The 21,706-nt window shown below is 34.2% G+C and overlaps 1 protein-coding gene and 1 long non-coding RNA gene across 2 annotated transcripts in view; one reads left to right on the top strand and one right to left on the bottom strand.

Moving 5' to 3' along the window:
- LOC127731770 (uncharacterized) overlaps window positions 1–21,706 on the bottom strand; it is a 243,318-nt gene that overhangs the window by 34,802 nt on the left and 186,810 nt on the right. The window lies entirely within an intron of this gene.
- Window positions 9,805–21,706, top strand: part of LOC127731748 (multiple epidermal growth factor-like domains protein 10) — a 455,295-nt gene continuing 443,393 nt past the window's right edge. Inside the window, exons 1-8 of the mRNA XM_052240586.1 lie at window positions 9,805–9,897; window positions 13,232–13,333; window positions 13,865–13,965; window positions 15,808–15,900; window positions 17,852–18,098; window positions 18,802–18,919; window positions 20,285–20,421; window positions 21,336–21,478. Of these exons, the coding sequence (XP_052096546.1) occupies window positions 13,248–13,333; window positions 13,865–13,965; window positions 15,808–15,900; window positions 17,852–18,098; window positions 18,802–18,919; window positions 20,285–20,421; window positions 21,336–21,478 (925 nt within the window). The 5' untranslated portion in view covers window positions 9,805–9,897; window positions 13,232–13,247. The remainder of the gene's footprint in view (window positions 9,898–13,231; window positions 13,334–13,864; window positions 13,966–15,807; window positions 15,901–17,851; window positions 18,099–18,801; window positions 18,920–20,284; window positions 20,422–21,335; window positions 21,479–21,706) is intronic.

Here is a 21,706-nt window from a genome sequence, read left to right as displayed (position 1 = left end):
CAAACTATTTGTTCTATCTAAAATGTACCAGACATTATATTATACATTATACAGCTGTTACTTACAACTTTTAAGGATGTTCGCTCCTCTGTTTCAAAATAACAAGGTTTATAAAAGACTGTTATAGATTGATAGAATATGAATAAGGGAACATAAAAATTAGAAAAAAATGATAGGTCCGTGTTCTAGTTTTTGAGATATAATCAGTTGAAAATTTGGCGGGAAGTGGTTCTCTCTAGATTGTTCATACATTTAACATTGACACCTTTTTCCTTTCAAAAGCTATGAAAAAATAACAAGGATTTTATAAAATTTTCAGAAATGACTTTCAAAACTATATGCAATAAAATTATGAAAAAAAGTAGGGGTCAGTGGGCAAAATTTTTATTGGCACTACATGGATAAAACTAGAGGATTCCGAATATCTGACAAAAAGTCAAAAACATCCTTAAGTGCAAATCAAATACTGTGAAATAATGGTAATAAAATAGAAAAAAAATTTGAAGTATGGAAAATGTACTCAATTATTTATATACGTTTTCATTATTTAAATGTCAGTGTACTTTTAAAAAGTGCATACGCAAAAATATCTTTGAAGGTTTAAGCTTACCTGATGAAGGTAAATCCGGAAAAACTCTTCGGACGCACGAAATTTATAAAGTATTATTTTCAATCAATTAGTAGCCTTAGATGTACATGTAGTAGACTTAAGTTTATTGTCAATATGTCTTTTCCGTAGAATATAAGTTTCAATGCGGGTTTATTCAGAAATCAGTATTAACTTCTTTCAGGGTAGGTTCCGGATTTTTAATTCCCGAAAACAATTTAGGCGAAAAAAATTGAAATGATATTTAGATTTTTCCTTATTAAAGGCGGCGAACGCCGTCTACACCCCCTCTTCTCCCTTTTTAACAAAATCCTCTAGTCATTCATGAAAAAAAAATGTATTTCATTGATATTTTTATGATAAGATCTAGGCTATGATACCATGTGACTTACAAGATATAATACAGATAAATATGATAAATATTGTGAAATGACACCTTGTAATTGATAAGAACATGATTGACAAGTGACGTTTTCTCAATCAAACCGGAAGTTTGACATGGTCAATCCCGTGAAACATTAAACGTTTATTTACATTAAGAACGTATTTACAATGTACTATGGCTAGTTACTTCGAAAAATTGGAATTCTTATTTCAGATTTTAGTTTCAATGTGTTCAATAAAAATGATAATGGTATATGATACATGTGGTCAGTGAATTTAGGGACATTATTTTAAGATAAACAATTGTTTTATTTCTGTCATTAAAAAAGTACTCATTTAATTAATTATCGATTCCGTGACTCTACTATTCCAAAGTAACAATCAAAAGAATAATTAAGTGAAAATTAAATTATCATTATCGTATTGATATTCTTTTCATATCTTAAACATGTTCATTTAACAATATCTGTATCTGTTATATATGAGGAAATGCTATATACTGGGGTCAAATAGGACAACCTTGTCGCAAGCAATAATTTGATAGAAATTAAGCAAATACATAACAAATTGGATAAATTAATGTACATTGTCATAATTTCTTATTTTGAAAAGTAACTATGGAGTATATCGTAACCGTATATGTCTTATATTCCACTGGCACGATTTTAGGTTGAACATTTTTTAAATCGGAAATGTTGTTTTCTATACTTATATTTATTTTCTGTCCCCGCAACCTGTCTATCACTTAAATTAAAGTTAAAACAGACATTTTTTTTTTTCAAAATTCCCTATCATTTCAATATAATTGACCCGTATCCGATTTCTTTAGTATAATATTCAAATAAGCAAAGTGGCGTTGATTTCTGGATATGATTTCTTTAAAAACACTAGATACACTTGTCTATGTGTGCAGAATCAATTAAGGCTCATGTATCAATGAATAGAGCACACCAAGACGTAAAATTCAAATTGGACACCTTGTCACAAGCGATGAAAGAAATAAATGATTTTGTAAAAGGAAAAATAAATATGGATTATGAACCGTATATCTCCTCTTATAGCATCAACTCATTCATGTTACGAATTTAAGTTGAATTGGGACCTGATTTCCTGAGTTTAAACTTTTTGTTTCCTTTATTCTTAAAAAATACCCTGATATTATTATACGCAGAATTAAGCTGACAAATCAATGAAATGAAAGGAAGAGACCATACCAGGACGTAGAATTTAGTCACATGACACCAGGACGTAGAATCCAGTCACATGACGATAGAACATCCATCCATCAATATATCAAACTCCTCCAGGCCAAATACACATGTTGTGGTGTTAGTGTAATTATATTTATGTAATATAAACATCTCTTCTAAATGTAAAAAAAGTGTATTTTATCATTTTGTAATTTTCGTGAATTATTAGACTGAAATAGAATGTGATAACATTGAAGAACATTGTGTACTGTTGTAATAGTTTGTGTACCTTATTGTAAACTGACATTAACTTAATCATATTCGACATCATGTAAGTATTTATCTATGTGACACGGTGACCCGCAGAAATATTTTTATTTCAATTTTCGTCATTTTGTATACATAATACTTAATATAATGCATTGTTGTTTAGTGTGTAAATATTTGTGCACAGATGATCGCAGTGACAGTCATCGGGAATTGATTGAATCCACAAGCAAGCAAGCAGCCTTATAGAATCTATGGGAAGGGAAAAAATATAGGGGGGAGATCCACGTTTTTTGAAAACAGGACGAAATGCGCAAAAAATTGAATATACACAGATTTTATTTTACAAAAAAATGATATATTTCCAATCGGCAAAGGGAATGGTCTATTTCAACTGATTTTTATAGTTTGTTCTTATGTTGTACTGTTACACCAGTCCCAGGTTAGGGGGAGGGTTGGGCACCCGCTAACATGTTTAACCCCGCCACATTCTGTATGTGCCTGTCCCAAGTCAGGAGCCTGTAATTTAGTGGTTGTCGTTTGTTGCTGTGTTACATATTCGTTTTTCGTTCATTATTTTGTTCATAAATTAGGCCGTTAGTTTTTTCGTTTGAATTGTTTTACATTTGTCATTTCGGGGCCTTTTATAGCTGACTATGCGGTATGGACTTTGCTCATTGTTAAAGGCCGTACGATGACCTATAGTTGTTAATGTCTGTGTCATTTAGTCTCTTGTGAAGAGTTGTCTCATTGGCCCGACAATCATACCACATCTTCTTTTTTTTATATATATATCTCAACTGAATCTGCGGATCTCATAGTGCAGTTTAAAATGTTAAAATGATCTCATGGAAATAAGCACCATTCCTTCGTCACATCTTTGTAATTCTCTCCCATATTTGTCAGTTTGGAAGATAAATCAGTTTGAACATGAATGTACAACAGTCATAAAAGTGTTACGAAATCAGACATAAAAATTAATGTACTTAAAACTTAAATGGTTTCCGAAGTATTTAAGGAGGATTTTATTCGATCTAAATATTTATATGATGAAACATGCATAAAACACAAATACAAATAAAAATCAGCCATATATACAACATCTTTAAAGGCTAACTCAGCCTTAACATAATTTAATGCGGGGGGGGGGAGACCAAATCAAAACTATTCTCTTCTAAAAACATTTACTCTTGAATGGAAATGACATCAACATGTAGGATCATACAGATGTGCCGGGTAAAGATTTGTGATTTGTGCCGGGTAAAGATTTGTGATTTGTGCCGGGTGTAAAGATTTGTGATTTGTGCCGGGCAAAGATTTGTAATTTGTGCCGGGTAAAGGTTTGTGATTTGTGCCGGGTAAACATTTGTGATTTGGGTAAAGGTTTGTGATTTGTGCCGGGTAAAGATTTGTGATTTGTGCCGGGTAAATATTTGTGATTTGTGCCGGGTAAAGTAAAGGTTTGTGATTTGTGCCGGGTAAAGATTTGTGATTTCAAGTAAAAACCATGCGTACCTTTTTATTATCAATTTGTAATATGTATACGGAATTCGTCCTTCTATCTCTACTGCTAACTAAATTTCCAGACATTAACTAATAATTGATTGATTGATTGATTGATTGATTGGTTTTCTTTGACCGTCAAGTGGCAAATAGTCAATGCCATATTTAGGCTCTATGAATTAAATGGTTCTGAAATAGAGATCGATCTTGATAAAGGATACGAGAGATCGATCTCGATGAAGGATACGGAATTTATATCGTCACTGCGAAAAGATGGCATAGAAGGTAGGGACAAAATATTACCTATGGACGCTTACAAACGTTTCCCTAATGCACAGGGACTCTTAATTCGAGCAAACTTGTATGAGATGACGATCGACTCTCGTCAATTCCATGGTTTACGGTCAGAGTATATGATTTGCAAAAACACAGTTGACGTTTAAATAATTTTACCAGTACTAGATTTTCTTATTTAATTCTAAGGTTTCAGCTATAGCGTAAATGGAGAAAAAACTCTTTCTCCATGCTGTTATAATTTGACGTCTCCATTCTGACTGCGGTTCACAAAACTATTTACTAGTATTTTAGATAAACTGCATATATAACATCAGCGACTTTTTTTTATAAAAAAATCTTAAGAGTAAAAATACTCGTGAGTCATACACATTTCAGCATAACTAACGATCAATTTTAATCGTAAGATTTTTTGTGAAAAGAGTCACTTTTTTCATTGTAATGATGCCGATTTACGTACAATTAATTCCCTTCTGTAATAACTTTCGTCAGGTGCGCTCATATGACACTAGTTTGTTATTATAATAAAATAAACTGCAATAAAGGTGGGCGTGATTACAAATCGTTTTATAGCAATACATGTTGTATATCAGGATAAAACTATATATATATAAATTGTAGATTGTAGATACATATGATACAGATTAAAATAGAAAAAATATAACGAAACTCTGAATTGATTGATCGATTGTTGTTTATGACGTCCAGTGGCTAATATTTCATGGACGATAAAACTCTGGAGGAAATGCATTAAATGAAAACGATTCGGTACTGACATGTTTTATAACATACATTTCCAGACCTGCCAACTCCCGATTTATTTGAGAGGTGTTGACCTGAATTTTGAAATTCTTTATTATATTACCTGAACACTTAAATACAGGCATTCAAATGAGTTAAAAGGGTTTTTCGGCGCACAAGTAACCATTCAAACAGTATAGTAGTAGATTAAGGGAGATAACTCTGTAAAAATCAGCTAAACGTTTTAATTACGTTGTATTGTTAAGGAAATATTAAGCTTCTTAATGATCAAAATTAGTGTTTGTCAAACTGCTATATAACCAGTGAAATTTTTCTGATAAAGTGGTTGGTTCAAATTATTTGAAATTTTATATTTTTGTCAAAGGGTCAAAGTAAAAATTTTGTGAAAATTTTAGGAAAATTAAACGAGCCAAATTAATATTAGTCAAGGTGTTGGGTACCACCTTAAGAACACTTATATCAATATAAGAGCTAGGAGCATTAGGTTTTCTTGTCAGTTCTTAAATCCGCCATGTAGATTTTAAAAAGTTGGCAGGATCAGGATTGGCCAAAGTAGAATTTGTCTATTCTATTACAACAAAAAACTCAGTTGTTAGTCTTGTTTTCTGCACTTTGGTCGGGTTGTTGTCTCTTTGACACATTCCCCATTTCCATTCTCAATTCTAAAGACACAACAACCAACAGCACACAACAACCAACAACACACAATAACCGACAACACATGCTTAAGATAGACCAACATGCGTTACACACACAGAAAGTGCTTGAGTTAAATAAGTTGTACTTGCGCATAAACATGCATGATTTAATCTGAATCATAGTATATGCATATAAGAAAATTTACTTGAAATAAAGGAGTCAGAGGCAGATTTAGGGGACTGAGTGACGCCCCCTTTTTTGTGGGAAAATATGGTTGATTATATAGGGAATCACTGAGGCATGACTGGAGCGGGACCCTCTCGTAGGCAGTCCGTGCTCCCCCCCTTTTATGAAAATTTCTGGATCCACAACTGGGAGTCACTTATGATTACTTTGAAAAGAATCATAAAATTACATTTAATCAACGTCCTAGGTCAATATATTGGGAATGACATGAAATATCAAAATAAACATAATTCGCTTGAGGGCTACGGCAATATTTCGTTAGTCAAGTAATAAACTACTCGCATTATTTTACAATGTTATCCTGACTTCTGAACGGTAATTATAAAACACGAAGCACAGGGGCGGATCTAGCCATTTTAAAAAGGGGGTTCCAACTAACTATATGTCCCCATTCAAATGCATTGCTCGACCAAAAAAGGGGGATTCCAACCCGCGGACCCCCCCCCCCTTCCCCCCCCCCCCCCCCCCCCTTGGATCCGCCACTGAATCATTATGATACGAACACCATCACCTTAATACAGTTACAGCAGTCATGGATTTTGCTCATCCAAATTGTGTCAACTATGATTTAACATACCAGTTAGTTAAGATATCAGAAGCTTTTTATATTTTCCCACAGTATTTTATATTATATATTCAAGTCTTACGAAATGACATGTCCATTTTAAAGGGTTCAGACGCTATTTCTTGCCAAGGCTCCGTGTTGAAGGCCGTACTTTGACCTATAATAGTTTACTTTTACAAGTTGTGACTTGGATGGAGAGTTTTCTCATTAGCACTCATACCACATCTTTTTATATCTAGTAATTTAAGATATCAGTATCTTTTTATATTTTTCCACAGTATTCTATTATCGAGTCTAACAAAATAACGTGTCCATTAATGATTTTAAAGGGTTCCAACAGGACAGACGTTATTCAAACGAGGCGCAAACGGTGTCGCCCCTCCCCTCCCCTAAATAATGTAATAAAGATAAAATACCCCTAGATTTTGTGTCAAAATAAGGTTCTCTAGCTCATAATTATCAGAAGCGCCCATCACTAACACAAATACGCCTGCATGGAACCATCTAAAATATTCGACCATTCACTCTCACCATAAACGGGAGGAAATTATAAAATTCACATGAACTGTAAACTACATTTTATAGTGATTAATATTATAACACAATGTTGACTGCTGTACCCCTATTTTTGATATTTTTACCATTTATGTCTGTTTGTTTTGTTCACACATCGTTGTCAATATAATGGAATTTGATGCGACTGTCATACAAGTAAGAGATTTAGCTAGCTTTAAAACCAGGTTTAATCCACCATTTTCTACATAAGAGAATGCCTGGCCCAAGTCAGAAATATGACAGTTGTTATCCATTCGCTTGATGTGTTTAAGCTTTTGATTTTGCCATTTGATTAGGGACTTTCCTTTTTGAATTTTCCTCGGAATTCAGTATTTTTGTGATTTTAATTTTTACTATTTTTTTGTTATCTCCAGCACAGCATGACAATGTATCTGACAACAATTTCTCTTGGATTATTCTGTCTGATATGCAGTGTCCATGGATTAACTAAAGGAGGAGCCAACGTCTGTGAGAAAAATGTTGCGTAAGTACCAGCTACTAAAACAGCAAACAATGTTAATAAGCTATTTTCACATATAACCGACTTTTGACTTCGAAGTATATAATTTTTTGACTAGTAACCTGTGGTAGGATATTTTCCGTTACTCGGTCAGGTAAAAGCAAGTAAAAGAAGTAAAATCAAGTTTATAATCAGTGGAATTCCTTTTTTTTTTTGGGGGGGGGGGGGGGGGGGGGGGGGGTGGGGTGGGGGGATCGATTGTGTTGTCAAATTGCACCGATCGTTTATGAACTATGGGTAGCATTTAGTTTCTTCTTTATCAAGAAATAGCGTCTGAATTAAGCAAGAACTTATGGAGTAGTTCTTTGCTGTTAACTTTTAGATACATACTGGGGTTAATTTAAATACCCACCAGACATCAATGACTTTGCCAAGCATTCATAGATGATTAATACCCAGATGAACAATTTTGAATATAAACAATCTGGTTAATTTAAATCAAATACAATTTTATATTCAAAGTCGGTATATATAACGCATAACGATACGATACAGTAAAAATATAAGCTCTCGTGTTAAAGATTTTCTTCCAGTCAAGTAAAAAGCAACGACTCTTTATACTTTTTTTTTAATTCTTGTCTAGAGAATGTCGTCATCTATTCGCCGTTTCAGAATCTAATAGTAATATTTTCAAAAGTGTACACCAAATTGTTGTGATTAGTTTAAAATGTCCTTAAAATTAGAAATTCAAACAATGTCGTGACGTTATTTTCATTTTGGGATACGAATACTTAAATACTATAGTGCCATTAAAAATGTAGTCCTTAAGATTCTCAAATTTTCACGTAAAGCCATGATTTCTAATAAATATTTTTTGATACTGTTAAGAATGTGTCGAATATCACGGACAGAAGAATTAGCGCCGCCACTGGGCCAGTAAACTTAACTTGCGACCATCAAATCACCAATTGATGCCGTCGGAGATTAAATACAATGTTTTTATCGCCATTCTAATGAAATGGACAGAAACCAACGTCAAATCGACGGCGAATTGATGCCATGGAAGTTGTTGACGTTATCCAATCATGTTGCATTAGAATACGTCATGTACCGCTGTTGACTTATATATCGTAGTATCTCAAATTACCGTAATACGGTATCATTATATATTAATTACGTCGTATAACTTATGACTTTATCTAGTAATCAATACATGGCAGTTTAGACGTCTTTTTAAAAGTTTTTGCTGGTATAACCACATTACGATAATAAACATACGTCATGACATATAAATGACCGCCATTGAAAATAAACCATAATGCCATTATGGTGTGCATCCCTGACTATTATTTTTAAGGTGCACTAGCTACGAGATACATAAAAAAATTCAATTATGATTTTTTTTGTTCGATCACTAATGAAAGTGAAATAATGAAACAATAATTCGCTATTAGCAGCAAGTATGGTTCAATTTTGTCAAAATGAGCTAAGAAACATCGATGATGAATTATTCACTTGCAAGTGAATAATTCGACCTCATTGAATCCGTATTCACGTGAACTTCAATAAGTTAACCCCGTAGCTATGGAGTATGCATGATTGATGCGTGTTAGGCTATTAAAAGAAAAGAATGTCAACATTGAAAGAGAAACAAAGGTAAATCATTTGATTGACTGATTCGACCCACAAAAAATCATTCTTATATAGGTAAAATCGAAAATCAACTTATTTTTTTAACCTTAAAACTGAAATCAAACAGACATAGAAAAATCCATTTGCACGAGACCCATATATATATATATATATATATATATATATATATATTTATATTTATGTTTATGTTTATATCGTGTTATGTGACCGTCGGTTGTTTTCGGGGTCATCTCGATAGTTAATTAGATGGCGTCTAGACTAAAACACACGAAACGAAGCTACATATTATCGAGCCCATGCCCTGTAAATTGTTTATTTTAGACTATTTATAATTTGGATAAATGTTTTACATTGTTATGAATCTAATATGAGAATTTGAGTCAAATCGGTGATCATGAATTTGACAGCTAGTGCCCCTTTAAGATTTGTTTACAACATGTCTGCTATTGTTTTACATTATTACATGTATAATGTCTGTATGTTGATATTTGATTTGATCTCTTTCTAGGTGGTCCCTCAACCCCACTTCTCTACCCCAACTGTCAATTTACCCCCTGTCCACCCTCTCCTCTCTAAAAATGTAGGCCGAAATTTTCCGGAAAATTGTCCGACTCCGATTATTTTCTTATATTTATATTTTTGGCGGGAAATCTGAATTAGTTCCCCTTTAAAGAATATAAAAAGTTTCGTGATGGTTTGTAGCACAGGACTTTTAAACTCTTCTCGGTTCCTGGCATGATTGATAAGAGATCATAAGATTTCAACGTCCTGCGTTTGTAGTTTAAATAATTATTACGTTTTGGTAGGCTATTTTTCATTAAGGTTCATCATAACAGAGACATATATCCACATAACAAATGGACCTTCTGCAGGAACGGAAAAAAATGCCCATCAAAATCCAAAAAAGATATCATCATTCTGAAGCACAAAATGCATTTAACTTTTATCTGTCTAGTGGATGCCTGGCCTTAAAACTTTTCCAACTGGACAGGCTAGTCATAATTTACTCCGAGTAGTTTTTGATTAGTCCAAATAATTATGAGTCTTGCAAGGCTATTTTTTTTTCTTTCTGTGACACCTTTCTACGACGTCGTAGTCGTAGGAAGGCGTCACAGAAAAAAAATAAAATAGCCTTGCAAGACGTCATAATTATTTGGACTAGTTTTTGATGTGTTAATACAGCCATTTTTGTCCATTTGTTATGATGAACTTTAACGCCTTCTTACATAGCAGGAATAGTCCAAATAATTATGACGTCTTGAAAGGCTATTTAAATTTTTTGTGCTAGGAAGGTGTCACAAAAAAATTAAAATAGCCTTTCAAGACATCATCATTATTTGGACTTAAGTCACAGGAATAAAAATGAATCAATATTACAATGAGATATATCATGTATATATATAAACAATGTGAGTCCTAAAATTATTTTTAGTTTTGTTTTTGTTTCATAACTAAATATCTCACCAGAGACATATATTTATATATATATACAGTCATGTCCGGTAATTCCGCCTGTCTGGTAACTCTGATCATCCGGTAACTCCGCCCTTTACTTGTGTGTGCGTCTCTTCCAAAAAATTTTCGTCCGCTATATTATTTTAACTTTAAACAAGGATTTGTATAGTATATATCATATAGATACAAATCCTTGCTTTAAAGAAAACCATTTGTTTATGTCAGGTCTAAATCAAAGGGAGATAATTCAATTTAAAAAACTATGGAAAGCCAAAATAACAAAAATTTTTAAAAAATCGTTAAGATCCTGTATCTTTAAGAAATATGTATGTGAAAGTTTGAAACAAGCTTTCTGTTTTTTGTGTTTTTCTTTTTGATTCTAAAGAATAAAAATAAAATATATTGACTCTGAAATAAAATTTTGGGTTATATACATTTGTATTTAAGTCACTATATACTGCACAGACTTTAAACCCATTGACAAGGATGGTGGTGTCTTAACTGCATTTCAGAATACTGAATGATGGCAATTTTTTTATGATAAAATTGAGAATGGAAATGGGGAATGTGTCAAAGAGACAACAACCCGACCATAGAACAGACAACTGCAGAAGGTCACCAACAGGTCTTCAATGCAGCGAGAAATTCCCGCACCCGGAGGCGTCCTTCAGCTGGCCCCTAAACAAATATATATACTAGTTCAGTGATAATGAACGCCATACTAAACTCCAAATTGTACACAAGAAACTAAAATTAAAAATAATACAAGACTAACAAAGGCTAGAGGCTCCTGACTTGGGACAGGCGCAAAAATGCGGCGGGGTTAAACATGTTTATGAGATCTCAACCCTCCTCCAATACCTCTAGCCAATGTAGAAAAGTAAACGCATAACAATACGCACATTAAAATTAAGTTCAAGAGAAGTCCGAGTCTGATGTCAGAAGATGTAACCAAAGAAAATAAACAAAATGACAATAATACATAAATAACAACAGACTACTAGTTAGAAAGGAGCAAAGACTGGCGTCCAGAATATGAACCGGCATACAATGAATTAAATTATGTAAAAATGATAAATCAGTTCGGAGAATACTTTTGACCATGCTATTGACATTCTTATCTTTTTTTATAATCATATTTCTTACTTTTCTTTATTTTCTGATCTTAATAAAAAACATTTTTTTTTACATTTTTGGTTTATTCTTCTTTTTCAGCAATATCTTTATCATATTGACTTGCATTTTTTTTTATTTCGTTCATCTATAGTTCCTTTTTTAGTGGTCCATTAATAAAACATCATTTCCTTACGTTTTAGTTCGTTAATATATGATAAACCGGTCCTCCATACATGTTTACTACACATGTGCCGACTTACCAGACAACAGCACTTCCGTTAAAAACACAGGTTACCCATTTGTCTGATTTTCAAATCATTTCAGATATATCTTGGGGGAAATGAGATAATATACGTAACATTGAGTTTTCAGTGAATAATTTTAAATAAAATTTGATGCAATTTTTATATAATAAAGAAGAAATATACACGATCAAAGCCTTAGGTGGGCAGAGTTACCGGACTGCATCGTATATACACATATATGTGTATATCTATGACGTCTCTGATCTTACTGAGGTGCTACATGTATAACTAGTCTTTGAAAAGAATTGGGTCTATGCATTGCATTTCAAGATTGCTGATCTACTAAAAGAATTGGGTACTAACAAAACTTAAATTTATCAACAAAATAATCCCCACAACTATACAGCAGCTTTACTATGGTCGATGACTACATATGTTTTATCATATTTTAAAACACTTAACTGGATTCTTGATCTTTGTATGGGATGCTTTTTATGCAAGCAACTAAGTTACCCCAGGGACAATTGTTTTAGATTTTGCGAAACTATCTGGATTTCCACCTATTTGTCTTAACCAAATTTTTTTCACCAGGGACAGAGTTCAAGAACAAAAAATTGTCTGGAAATTCCAGTGTCTTCCATAAGCATGAATTGGGTGGTGGGGATTATTTCTGGAATAGTCCAATATGATAACTTTCGGGGGTGGGGTACAGATTAATATCTGGAATAGCCCAATAGGATGACATTATTCTAATTTTATTTATTTTATCTTGTAATTTATTACCATTTTATAGTTTTGCACCAAAAAACCATTAATGACGCTGGCAAAGATAGCATCTAGATATAATCACTGACCTTCTGAAGTCATTATTTTACAGGGTCACTCTTTCATTCAGTTCTCAATCGATCTCTTAAAGGGAAAAATTTTCCTAATGCAATTGTTAAAAAGTACATGACCATCATCATATGATGAAGATGTGTGCCATGAAAGCCATTAGATAAAAAAATTAGTCAGTGAGGCCAAACTAAAAAGAATGTGTGCTAATACTGAAACTTAAGGTAAAACAAAGTTTTGGATCAACATTGTGACTTTAACAGTGCTTAATTAAAAATAGTCAAAAAAACTTTAGGGTAGGGGATAAAAATAAGGCTAAGTAGGAATACAGTCAACAAAAACATACTTTTTTGTTTGGCCTTATACATTTTGTACTTGATTTTGGTAATAATTCTCTTAATTCATCCATTTATTAAGACTCGCAAATTAAATATGTCAACTAATTTTCTTTTACAGAACAATAAAAACTGCAATGAAATATGTAGCCACACCATATGAGACATGTCAGAGAACATGGTGTCTCAGTTTACTGGATTTATTTAGATGTGATAAATGCATGTAAGTATGTACCCAGGGCATATATGTGACAAGTCAGACAGAACATGTTATGGGCTTTGCTCATTGTTGAAGCCTGTAATTTCTGTGTGATTTGGTCTCTTGTGAAGAGTTTTCTCATTGGCAATCATACCACATCTTCTTTTTTATATTTGCTCATTGTTGAAGGCCGTAATTTCTGTGTCATTTGGTCTCTTGTGAAGAGTTGTCTCATTGGCAATCATACCACATCTTCTTTTTTATGTACCTTCCTAACCTTTGTATGTTTTTATCCAACAACTCTGTACTGTTGTATTAAGTTCAAAAGACAAAAGAGTAACGTAGTTCCGTATTCCAAAAGATTTGTTTAAGAAATTATTCTTTCATGCAATGCTCTATGCTCATTTTAACATGAATAGGCACTATCATGACTATATTTCCAAAGCATATTAGAATTTAGATTTTTGAGCATATGAAAAAGCTCACCAGTGAACTATGAAATCTTAGTTCTTCCATAACATGCTTTAAATAATTTATATGTATTGTATATTTTAGAACACGGTATAAAGCTGAACAGAAAACTGAAGAATCTAAGATTTACACCACCGAATATGTTTGTTGTTCAGGGTACATACTAAAAAGAGACAAATGCAGACGTAAGTTCTAAATCATAATCACTCATAAAGATAGATTACTACAGATGTAATTGAGATAGAGTTATTTCCCCTTTGTTTGTTGATCTGGGTTCATACTTACAAAAGACAAATGCAGACGTGTTAAAACTTATAAATTTACCACCCATAAAGAAAGATTACTTTATATTTCTGTAATAGAGATAAGTTATTATTTCCTTTCGCCCCATGTCATTCCACAAATTGTGAATTGGATGAAGATCTCGAGGTGTTTCATTGGCACTCATACCACATATTCGATATATAGGGGTCTTGATGGCCAAGTAGTTTAAAAAGTTGACTACTGTTTCACTAACCTGTCAACACAGAGGTTGTGTGTTTAAAATCTGCACTTGGCAGGTGGGTTGACTCCCCTCGCCAGTTTTTTCCTGTCCCAAGGTCTGTGGTTCTCTCAAGGCACTCAGGCTTCCTCCACTAACTGCCTGCCACAAAATTGTCAATAGCATATTGCTGCTAGGGATTTTCCAACCCTCATTTTGGGTCAGAATTTGGGCCCCAATCCCAAAGAGAAATATGCTCTTTTTTCCCAATTTTCAACTCTAAAATTCCCAATTGTATATAGACATCCGATTGTCGCGAGATTTTGTTGGTGTCATATCATGGTTTTTTGTTTACAAATCTCTTGAATCTTGTTTGTAATTCATGCAGTTATTCCTTCTCAGGATGCAGAATTTTTTACCTAATTTTTCAAAATTTTCTTGGGTTTTGTGATTAGGGGCGTCATCACTTTACCTTCCCATGTTTAGCAAGCGGTTGAAAAACATATGATGCTATATATTGTCAAATTATTTGGCAAATTGAGTTCTTATCATTGATAATCAGCACTGCCATCATCAGGGAAAAGTACATACGAAAGAAACATTACCGTACATCAGGTTTTTTTTCGTGTGTGTTTAATTTTCGTTTTGTTTGCTTCACCTTCAGAAACGCGAAAATTTGACTCGCCTATTCCTAGATTTACAGCTGTTCTTTAAATGTTTCATAGATAAAACTGCTAATTATCGAGTTTTCATTAAATTTATATGTACACTCATTTAACCATAAAGGTGACATTACATTTTTATATAAAATCAGTCTTTTGTGTTGATTGGTAGATCAAAAAAGTGTGTTTAATTAATTGAAATATCTGTTTTTATAATAATTAAATTTGCTAATCCTTCATGTCATATCTTTTGACAATATTCACAGAAGTTAGTTACATATTCAAAAAAAGTTAATTACCGACGTCTATTGATTGTTGTCTTAACCCGAACATTAAGTGTAAAAATTAAACTAAAATAAATCTCATTTTAACGAATATTTACACAAAACCCTTCAAAATGATCTGTTATACTAACACAAACTTGATTAAAACTTTCCATTCTCAATTTTATTTTTAAATTTTTAATTTGTAGTACACGTATATATACATGTATGTAATCGATTATCTGTCTGTCATTTACATTTATGTTTTACTTCACATCTTTAACAATACAATACAGTGTTTTTTTCGCGTGTATTTTCCCATTCAGCAAAAAATTGTACACAGCGGAAATTTAACCTGCCCATTTTGTCATCAAATCGCGAAAAAAAGCTGACACAAAAAAAAAATGATATACGGTATTTCTAGTTTATCCTGCATAATAACAATCACAATGACTCTCGATAAACTTTCAAGTAGAGGGATACAGGCGTTCCCCTCTTTCTGTAAAATGACCTCATTAAGGCGCTCATAATTGAGGAAAATTTTTAGTGAAGGACTTCACTCTAAAGTCATGAAAGTGATTTATTGGCTAATATACTATTAAATGTCTTCTTGTTTTTTAGCTGTTTGCAGTAGTGGTTGTCAACATGGAGAGTGTGTGTCACCTAATGAGTGTAAATGTCACCCTGGCTGGAGAGGACATTCATGTTCTAGTAGTAAGTAACCATAGTAACATTGAGAGTGTGTGTCACCTAATGAGTGTAAATGTCACCCTGGCTGGAGAGGACATTCATGTTCTAGTAGTAAGTACCCATAGTAACATTGAGAGTGTGTGTCACCTAATGAGTGTAAATGTCACCCTGCCTGGAGAGGACATTCATGTTCTAGTAGTAAGTACCCATAGTAACATTGAGAGTGTGTGTCACCTAATGAGTGTAAATGTCACCCTGGCTGGAGAGGACATTCATGTTTTAGTAGTAAGTAACCATAGTAACATGGAGAGTGTGTGTCACCTAATGAGTGTAAATGTCACCCTGGCTGGAGAGGACATTCATGTTTTAGTAGTAAGTAACCATAGTAACATTGAGAGTGTGTGTCACCTAATGAGTGTAAATGTCACCCTGCCTGGAGAGGACATTCATGTTCTAGTAGTAAGTAACCATAGTATCATTGAGAGTGTGTGTCACCTAATGAGTGTAAATGTCACCCTGCCTGGAGAGGACATTCGTGTTCTAGTAGTAAGTACCCATAGTAACATTGAGAGTGTGTGTCACCTAATGAGTGTAAATGTCACCCTGCCTGGAGAGGACATTCGTGTTCTAGTAGTAAGTACCCATAGTAACATTGAGAGTGTGTGTCACCTAATGAGTGTAAATGTCACCCTGGCTGGAGAGGACATTCATGTTCTAGTAGTAAGTACCCATAGTAACATTGAGAGTGTGTGTCACCTAATGAGTGTAAATGTCACCCTGGCTGGAGAGGACATTCATGTTCTAGTAGTAAGTACCCATAGTAACATTGAGAGTGTGTGTCACCTAATGAGTGTAAATGTCACCCTGGCTGGAGAGGACATTCATGTTCTAGTAGTAAGTACCCATAGTAACATTGAGAGTGTGTGTCACCTAATGAGTGTAAATGTCACCCTGGCTGGAGAGGACATTCATGTTCTAGTAGTAAGTACCCATAGTAACATTGAGAGTGTGTGTCACCTAATGAGTGTAAATGTCACCCTGGCTGGAGAGGACATTCATGTTCTAGTAGTAAGTAACCATAGTAACGTGGAGAGTGTGTGTCACCTAATGAGTGTAAATGTCACCCTGGCTGGAGAGGACATTCATGTTCTAGTAGTAAGTAACCATAGTAACATGGATAGTTTGTGTCGACTAATGAGTGTAAATGTCACCCTGGCTGGAGAGGACATTCGTGTTCTAGTAGTAAGTAACTCTAGTGACATGTAGAGTGTGTGTCACCTAATTAGTGTAAATGTCACCCTGGCTGGAGAGGACATTCATGTTCTAGTAGTAAGTAACCATAGTAACGTGGAGAGTGTGTGTCACCTAATGAGTGTAAATGTCACCCTGGCTGGAGAGGACATTCATGTTCTAGTAGTAAGTAACCATAGTAACATGGATAGTGTGTGTCACCTAATGAGTGTAAATGTCACCCTGCCTGGAGAGGACATTCATGTTTTAGTAGTAAGTAACCATAGTAACGTGGAGAGTGTGTGTCACCTAATGAGTGTAAATGTCACCCTGGCTGGAGAGGACATTCATGTTCTAGTAGTAAGTAACCATAGTAACATTGATAGTGTGTGTCACCTAATGAGTGTAAATGTCACCCTGCCTGGAGAGGACATTCATGTTCTAGTAGTAAGTAACCATAGTAACATGGAGAGTGTGTGTCACCTAATGAGTGTAAATGTCACCCTGGCTGGAGAGGACATCCATGTTGCTAGATGGTCAAATTGATAGTAGGGGAACTCTTATTTCTATTTAAGTTTGTCTTACAAAAGTTTCATTTATTTTTATTGGTTCAGATTTTTATTGTGGATACAAGATGTTGTTGTCTTCACAAATTCATGCCTATTCTATTTTATATCAATGTTAACATCTATGTCATTCTTCTTAATTTGTCAATATTGATATGTTAATAACAATTTATTAATAGGTTGTGGAGATAATGAATGGGGAGGTAACTGTAAATTGAGATGTAACTGTAACGGACACGGATCATGTGACCCACAGACTGGACATTGTATATGTGCCGCAGGATGGACCGGAGAGAGATGTCAGACCCCCTGCAGTGAAGGAACCTACGGTCCAAACTGTCGTTTAATGTGTCATTGTCGTAATGGAGCTACCTGTGATCGGACAAATGGAGCTTGTTATTGTTCAACAGGGTTCAAAGGGTCATTGTAAGTGTCATGTGACAGGACAAAGGGGCTTGTTATTGTTCAACAGGGTTCATAGGGTCATTGTAAGTGTCATGTGACAGGACAAAGGGGCTTGTTATTGTTCAACAGGGTTTAAGGCCTTGAAGGATCATCATGATCATTGTGAATACCATGTATAGTAGGACAAATAGGCTTTGTTATAATTAAACCTGCGACTCTTTTCACGAAAAAATCTTGCGATAAATATTGATCGTAAGTTATACTGAAATGTGTATGACTTACGAGTATTTTTACTCTTAAGATTTTTTTGTGAAAAGAGCCGCTGGATTAAATGGGGAATTGTCAGACTTTTTTCAAAATTTTTGATTGAATGATTTTCTAATTTTCCTCTTGTTTAAGGGGCCTCGGTGGCAGAATGGTCTAAGTAGTTGGATTTCAGCATGTGACTCCAATCTTATTTGACTAGGATTGTCAGGTTTTCTTCAGACAGTCGATAGTTCTCTCTACGCACTCCTGCTTCCTCCACCAATAAAAACTGACCATCACTAAATAGTACAATAGTGCTGAAAGTTGTGTAAAAAACACCAATCAATCAATGCTCTTGTTTAAAATAGGAATATATTAGTAGGTAAAAACTTATTGTATGCTAAGGCACCCATCATATCTTGAAGACTATAAAGTTGACCTTGAGTTTACAATTACCTTTTTTTATTATTAATTTCAGTTGTGAAGTGAACTGTCCTGACGGTACTCATGGGTCAAAGTGTCAGTCACAATGTTTATGTCAGAATGGTGCAACCTGTGATTCAGCTGGTAAATGTAAATGTCCTAGAGGCTGGACTGTAAGTATTTACTATCATGAATATTCATAGCCTGCAAAACAATGAATTATGAATATCCATGTCCCTCTTGTACCAAATTATGAATATTCATGTCCTACAAACAATGAATTATGAATATTTAATTCCGGGTACTGATCAAAAATTATGAATATTCTTATGATACAAACAATGAATAATGACTATGCACATCCTACTTTGAATAAATTGTGAATATTCATGTCCTATGTATTTAAAATTATGAATATTCAACCCCTACAGACATTGAATAATGAACAAGATGAATATTCATGTCCATATACATTCAATACTTATGTCAAAGATGGACTGTAACTAGTCACAATCATGAATATTCATGTTTTACATACAATGAATAATATATATATTTGTCATTATGTCAAAAGATATTGAAGATGGATGGTAAAATTCACTTCTATGGACTCTTATGTCATAATGTTAAAGAATAAAGAATATCGAACTCATTGAGAACTTTTATTATACCCCTGCTTTAAAAAAGTGGGGGTATACTGTTTTACCTCTGTCTGTCCATCCATCCATCTGTCCGTCTGTCCGTCCATCCATCCATCTGTTCATCCGTCTGTCAGTCCGTCCATCCGTCCCATGAAAATTTTTCGTCACATCTTTCTCAGGAACTACAATACAAGGATTTCTGAAATTTGGTTTCAGGGTTTATATAAGTCAGCTATACCGTGTGATGCGTTTTCAGATTGATCACTCAACAACTTCCTGTTTACCGAACACTTGCATCATTTTACACAACACATCCAAGTTGATTATTTTTGTCCCATTTTTCTCAGGAACTACATTTCAAGGATTTCTGAAATTTGGTTTCAGGGTTTATATAAGTCAGCTATACCGTGTGATGTGTTTTCAGATTCATCACTCAACAACTTCCTGTTTACGGGACACTTACATATTTTTATACTATTAAAATTATCCACTTAAGGCAGGGGTATCATCAGTGAGCAGTAGCTCGCAGTTTCATTTGTTGCTAACATTGAAAATAAAGTGGGATAGTGAGGGTTTAATTTCATTTTGATTTAAACTTTGATTGTTAAATAGCAGGAGATAAAGATCACAATAAGCTCTTGTTTAAGCTTTCTTACTATACAATATGGGTTTTTCTTAAGCTTGCTTATGATACAATACGGAATTTGCTCATTGTAAAAAGCCATACAGTAACCTGTATTTCTTTAGATCTTTTTCTGTCAATCTTTTAGTGGATAATGGTGTTCTTGGCATTCATACTAATCTCCTTATTTTTGTTAACAAGTTACTCATAAAATTTCATATTTTTTAAAGCACTTTCCCTTAAAAAAGTTGAAAAATACTTTTGAAAATTTTTAGGGATCGATTTGTTCTGAGCCATGCCCAGCAGGAATGTGGGGAGGAGATTGTAAAGCTCAGTGTAGATGTTACAATGGAGCAACATGTGACAGAATTACGGGACAGTGTACGTGTGCTCCTGGGTATAAAGGAGAAAGGTAAATATAACAGATAGAACCACAGGGGAGTGTACGTGTGCTCCTGGGTATAGAGGAGAAAGGTAAATATAACAGATAGAACCACAGGGGAGTGTACATGTGCTCCTGGGTATAAAGGAGAAAGGTAAATATAACAGATAGAACCACGGGACAGTGTACGTGTGCTCCTGGGTATAAAGGAGAAAGGTAAATATAACAGATAGAACAACAGGGGAGTGTACATGTGCACCTGGGTATAAAGGAGAAAGGTAAATATAACAGATAGAACCACAGGGGAGTGTACGTGTGCTCCTGGGTATAAAGGAGAAAGGTAAATATAACAGATAGAACCACAGGGGAGTGTACATGTGCTCCTGGGTATAAAGGAGAAAGGTAAATATAACAGATAGAATCACGGGACAGTGTACCTGTGCTCCTGGGTATAAAGGAGAAAGGTAAATATAACAGATAGAACCACAGGGGAGTGTACATGTGCTCCTGGGTATAAAGGAGAAAGGTAAATATAACAGATAGAACCACAGGGTAGTGTACGTGTGCTCCTGGGTATAAAGGAGAAAGGTAAATATTATAGGACAGAGTAGTATACTGCCAAATGAGTAGGGGCTTTAAGTCCTGTTTTTGTCCAAAGATATTCTAAATTCTTGGTGAAGTTTTAAAAAAAATTGAAAAACCCTCAAAAAAGCATTTTTTTCTCCCATCACAAAAATTGATACCAAATGAAAATAAATGAATCCTTTGTATGCTTATTTCGATTCTAAATCATAAGCTAAATTGTGCCTGTTATTTAAGTTTTTAGATAAGAGGAAAATTCATTTGGTCAAGTTTATTATCATTAGATTTTTCCTCTCACAAATATATGACACCATAAAATCATTGTTACAAACACATTATAATTTCTGTTTATATTTTTTCAGTTGTACCATTCAGTGCCCTGAAGGAACATTTGGACCATACTGTTCTCAGAAGTGTTCCTGTAAAAATGGAGGAACATGTGAAGCAGTAAAAGGAACATGCATCTGTCCTGTAGGGTATACTGGGACAGATTGTACTGAAAGTAGTAAGTATCATGTGACTGTCATGTGGGGTATACTGGGACAGATTGTACTGAAAGTAGTAAGTATCATGTGACAGTCATGTGGGGTAAACTGGGACAGATTGTACTGAAAGTAGTAAGTATCATGTGACTGTCCTGTAGGGTATACTGGGACAGATTGTACTGAAAGTAGTAAGTATCATGTGACAGTCATGTGGGGTATACTGGGACAGATTGTACTGAAAGTAGTAA

This window comes from Mytilus californianus, unplaced genomic scaffold (genome assembly GCF_021869535.1).
Source record: "Mytilus californianus isolate M0D057914Y unplaced genomic scaffold, xbMytCali1.0.p SCAF_20, whole genome shotgun sequence".
NCBI lineage: Eukaryota > Metazoa > Mollusca > Bivalvia > Mytilida > Mytilidae > Mytilus > Mytilus californianus.
The sequence above is the reverse complement of the archived record's forward strand: the minus strand, read 5'-3'. Positions and strand labels throughout refer to the sequence as shown.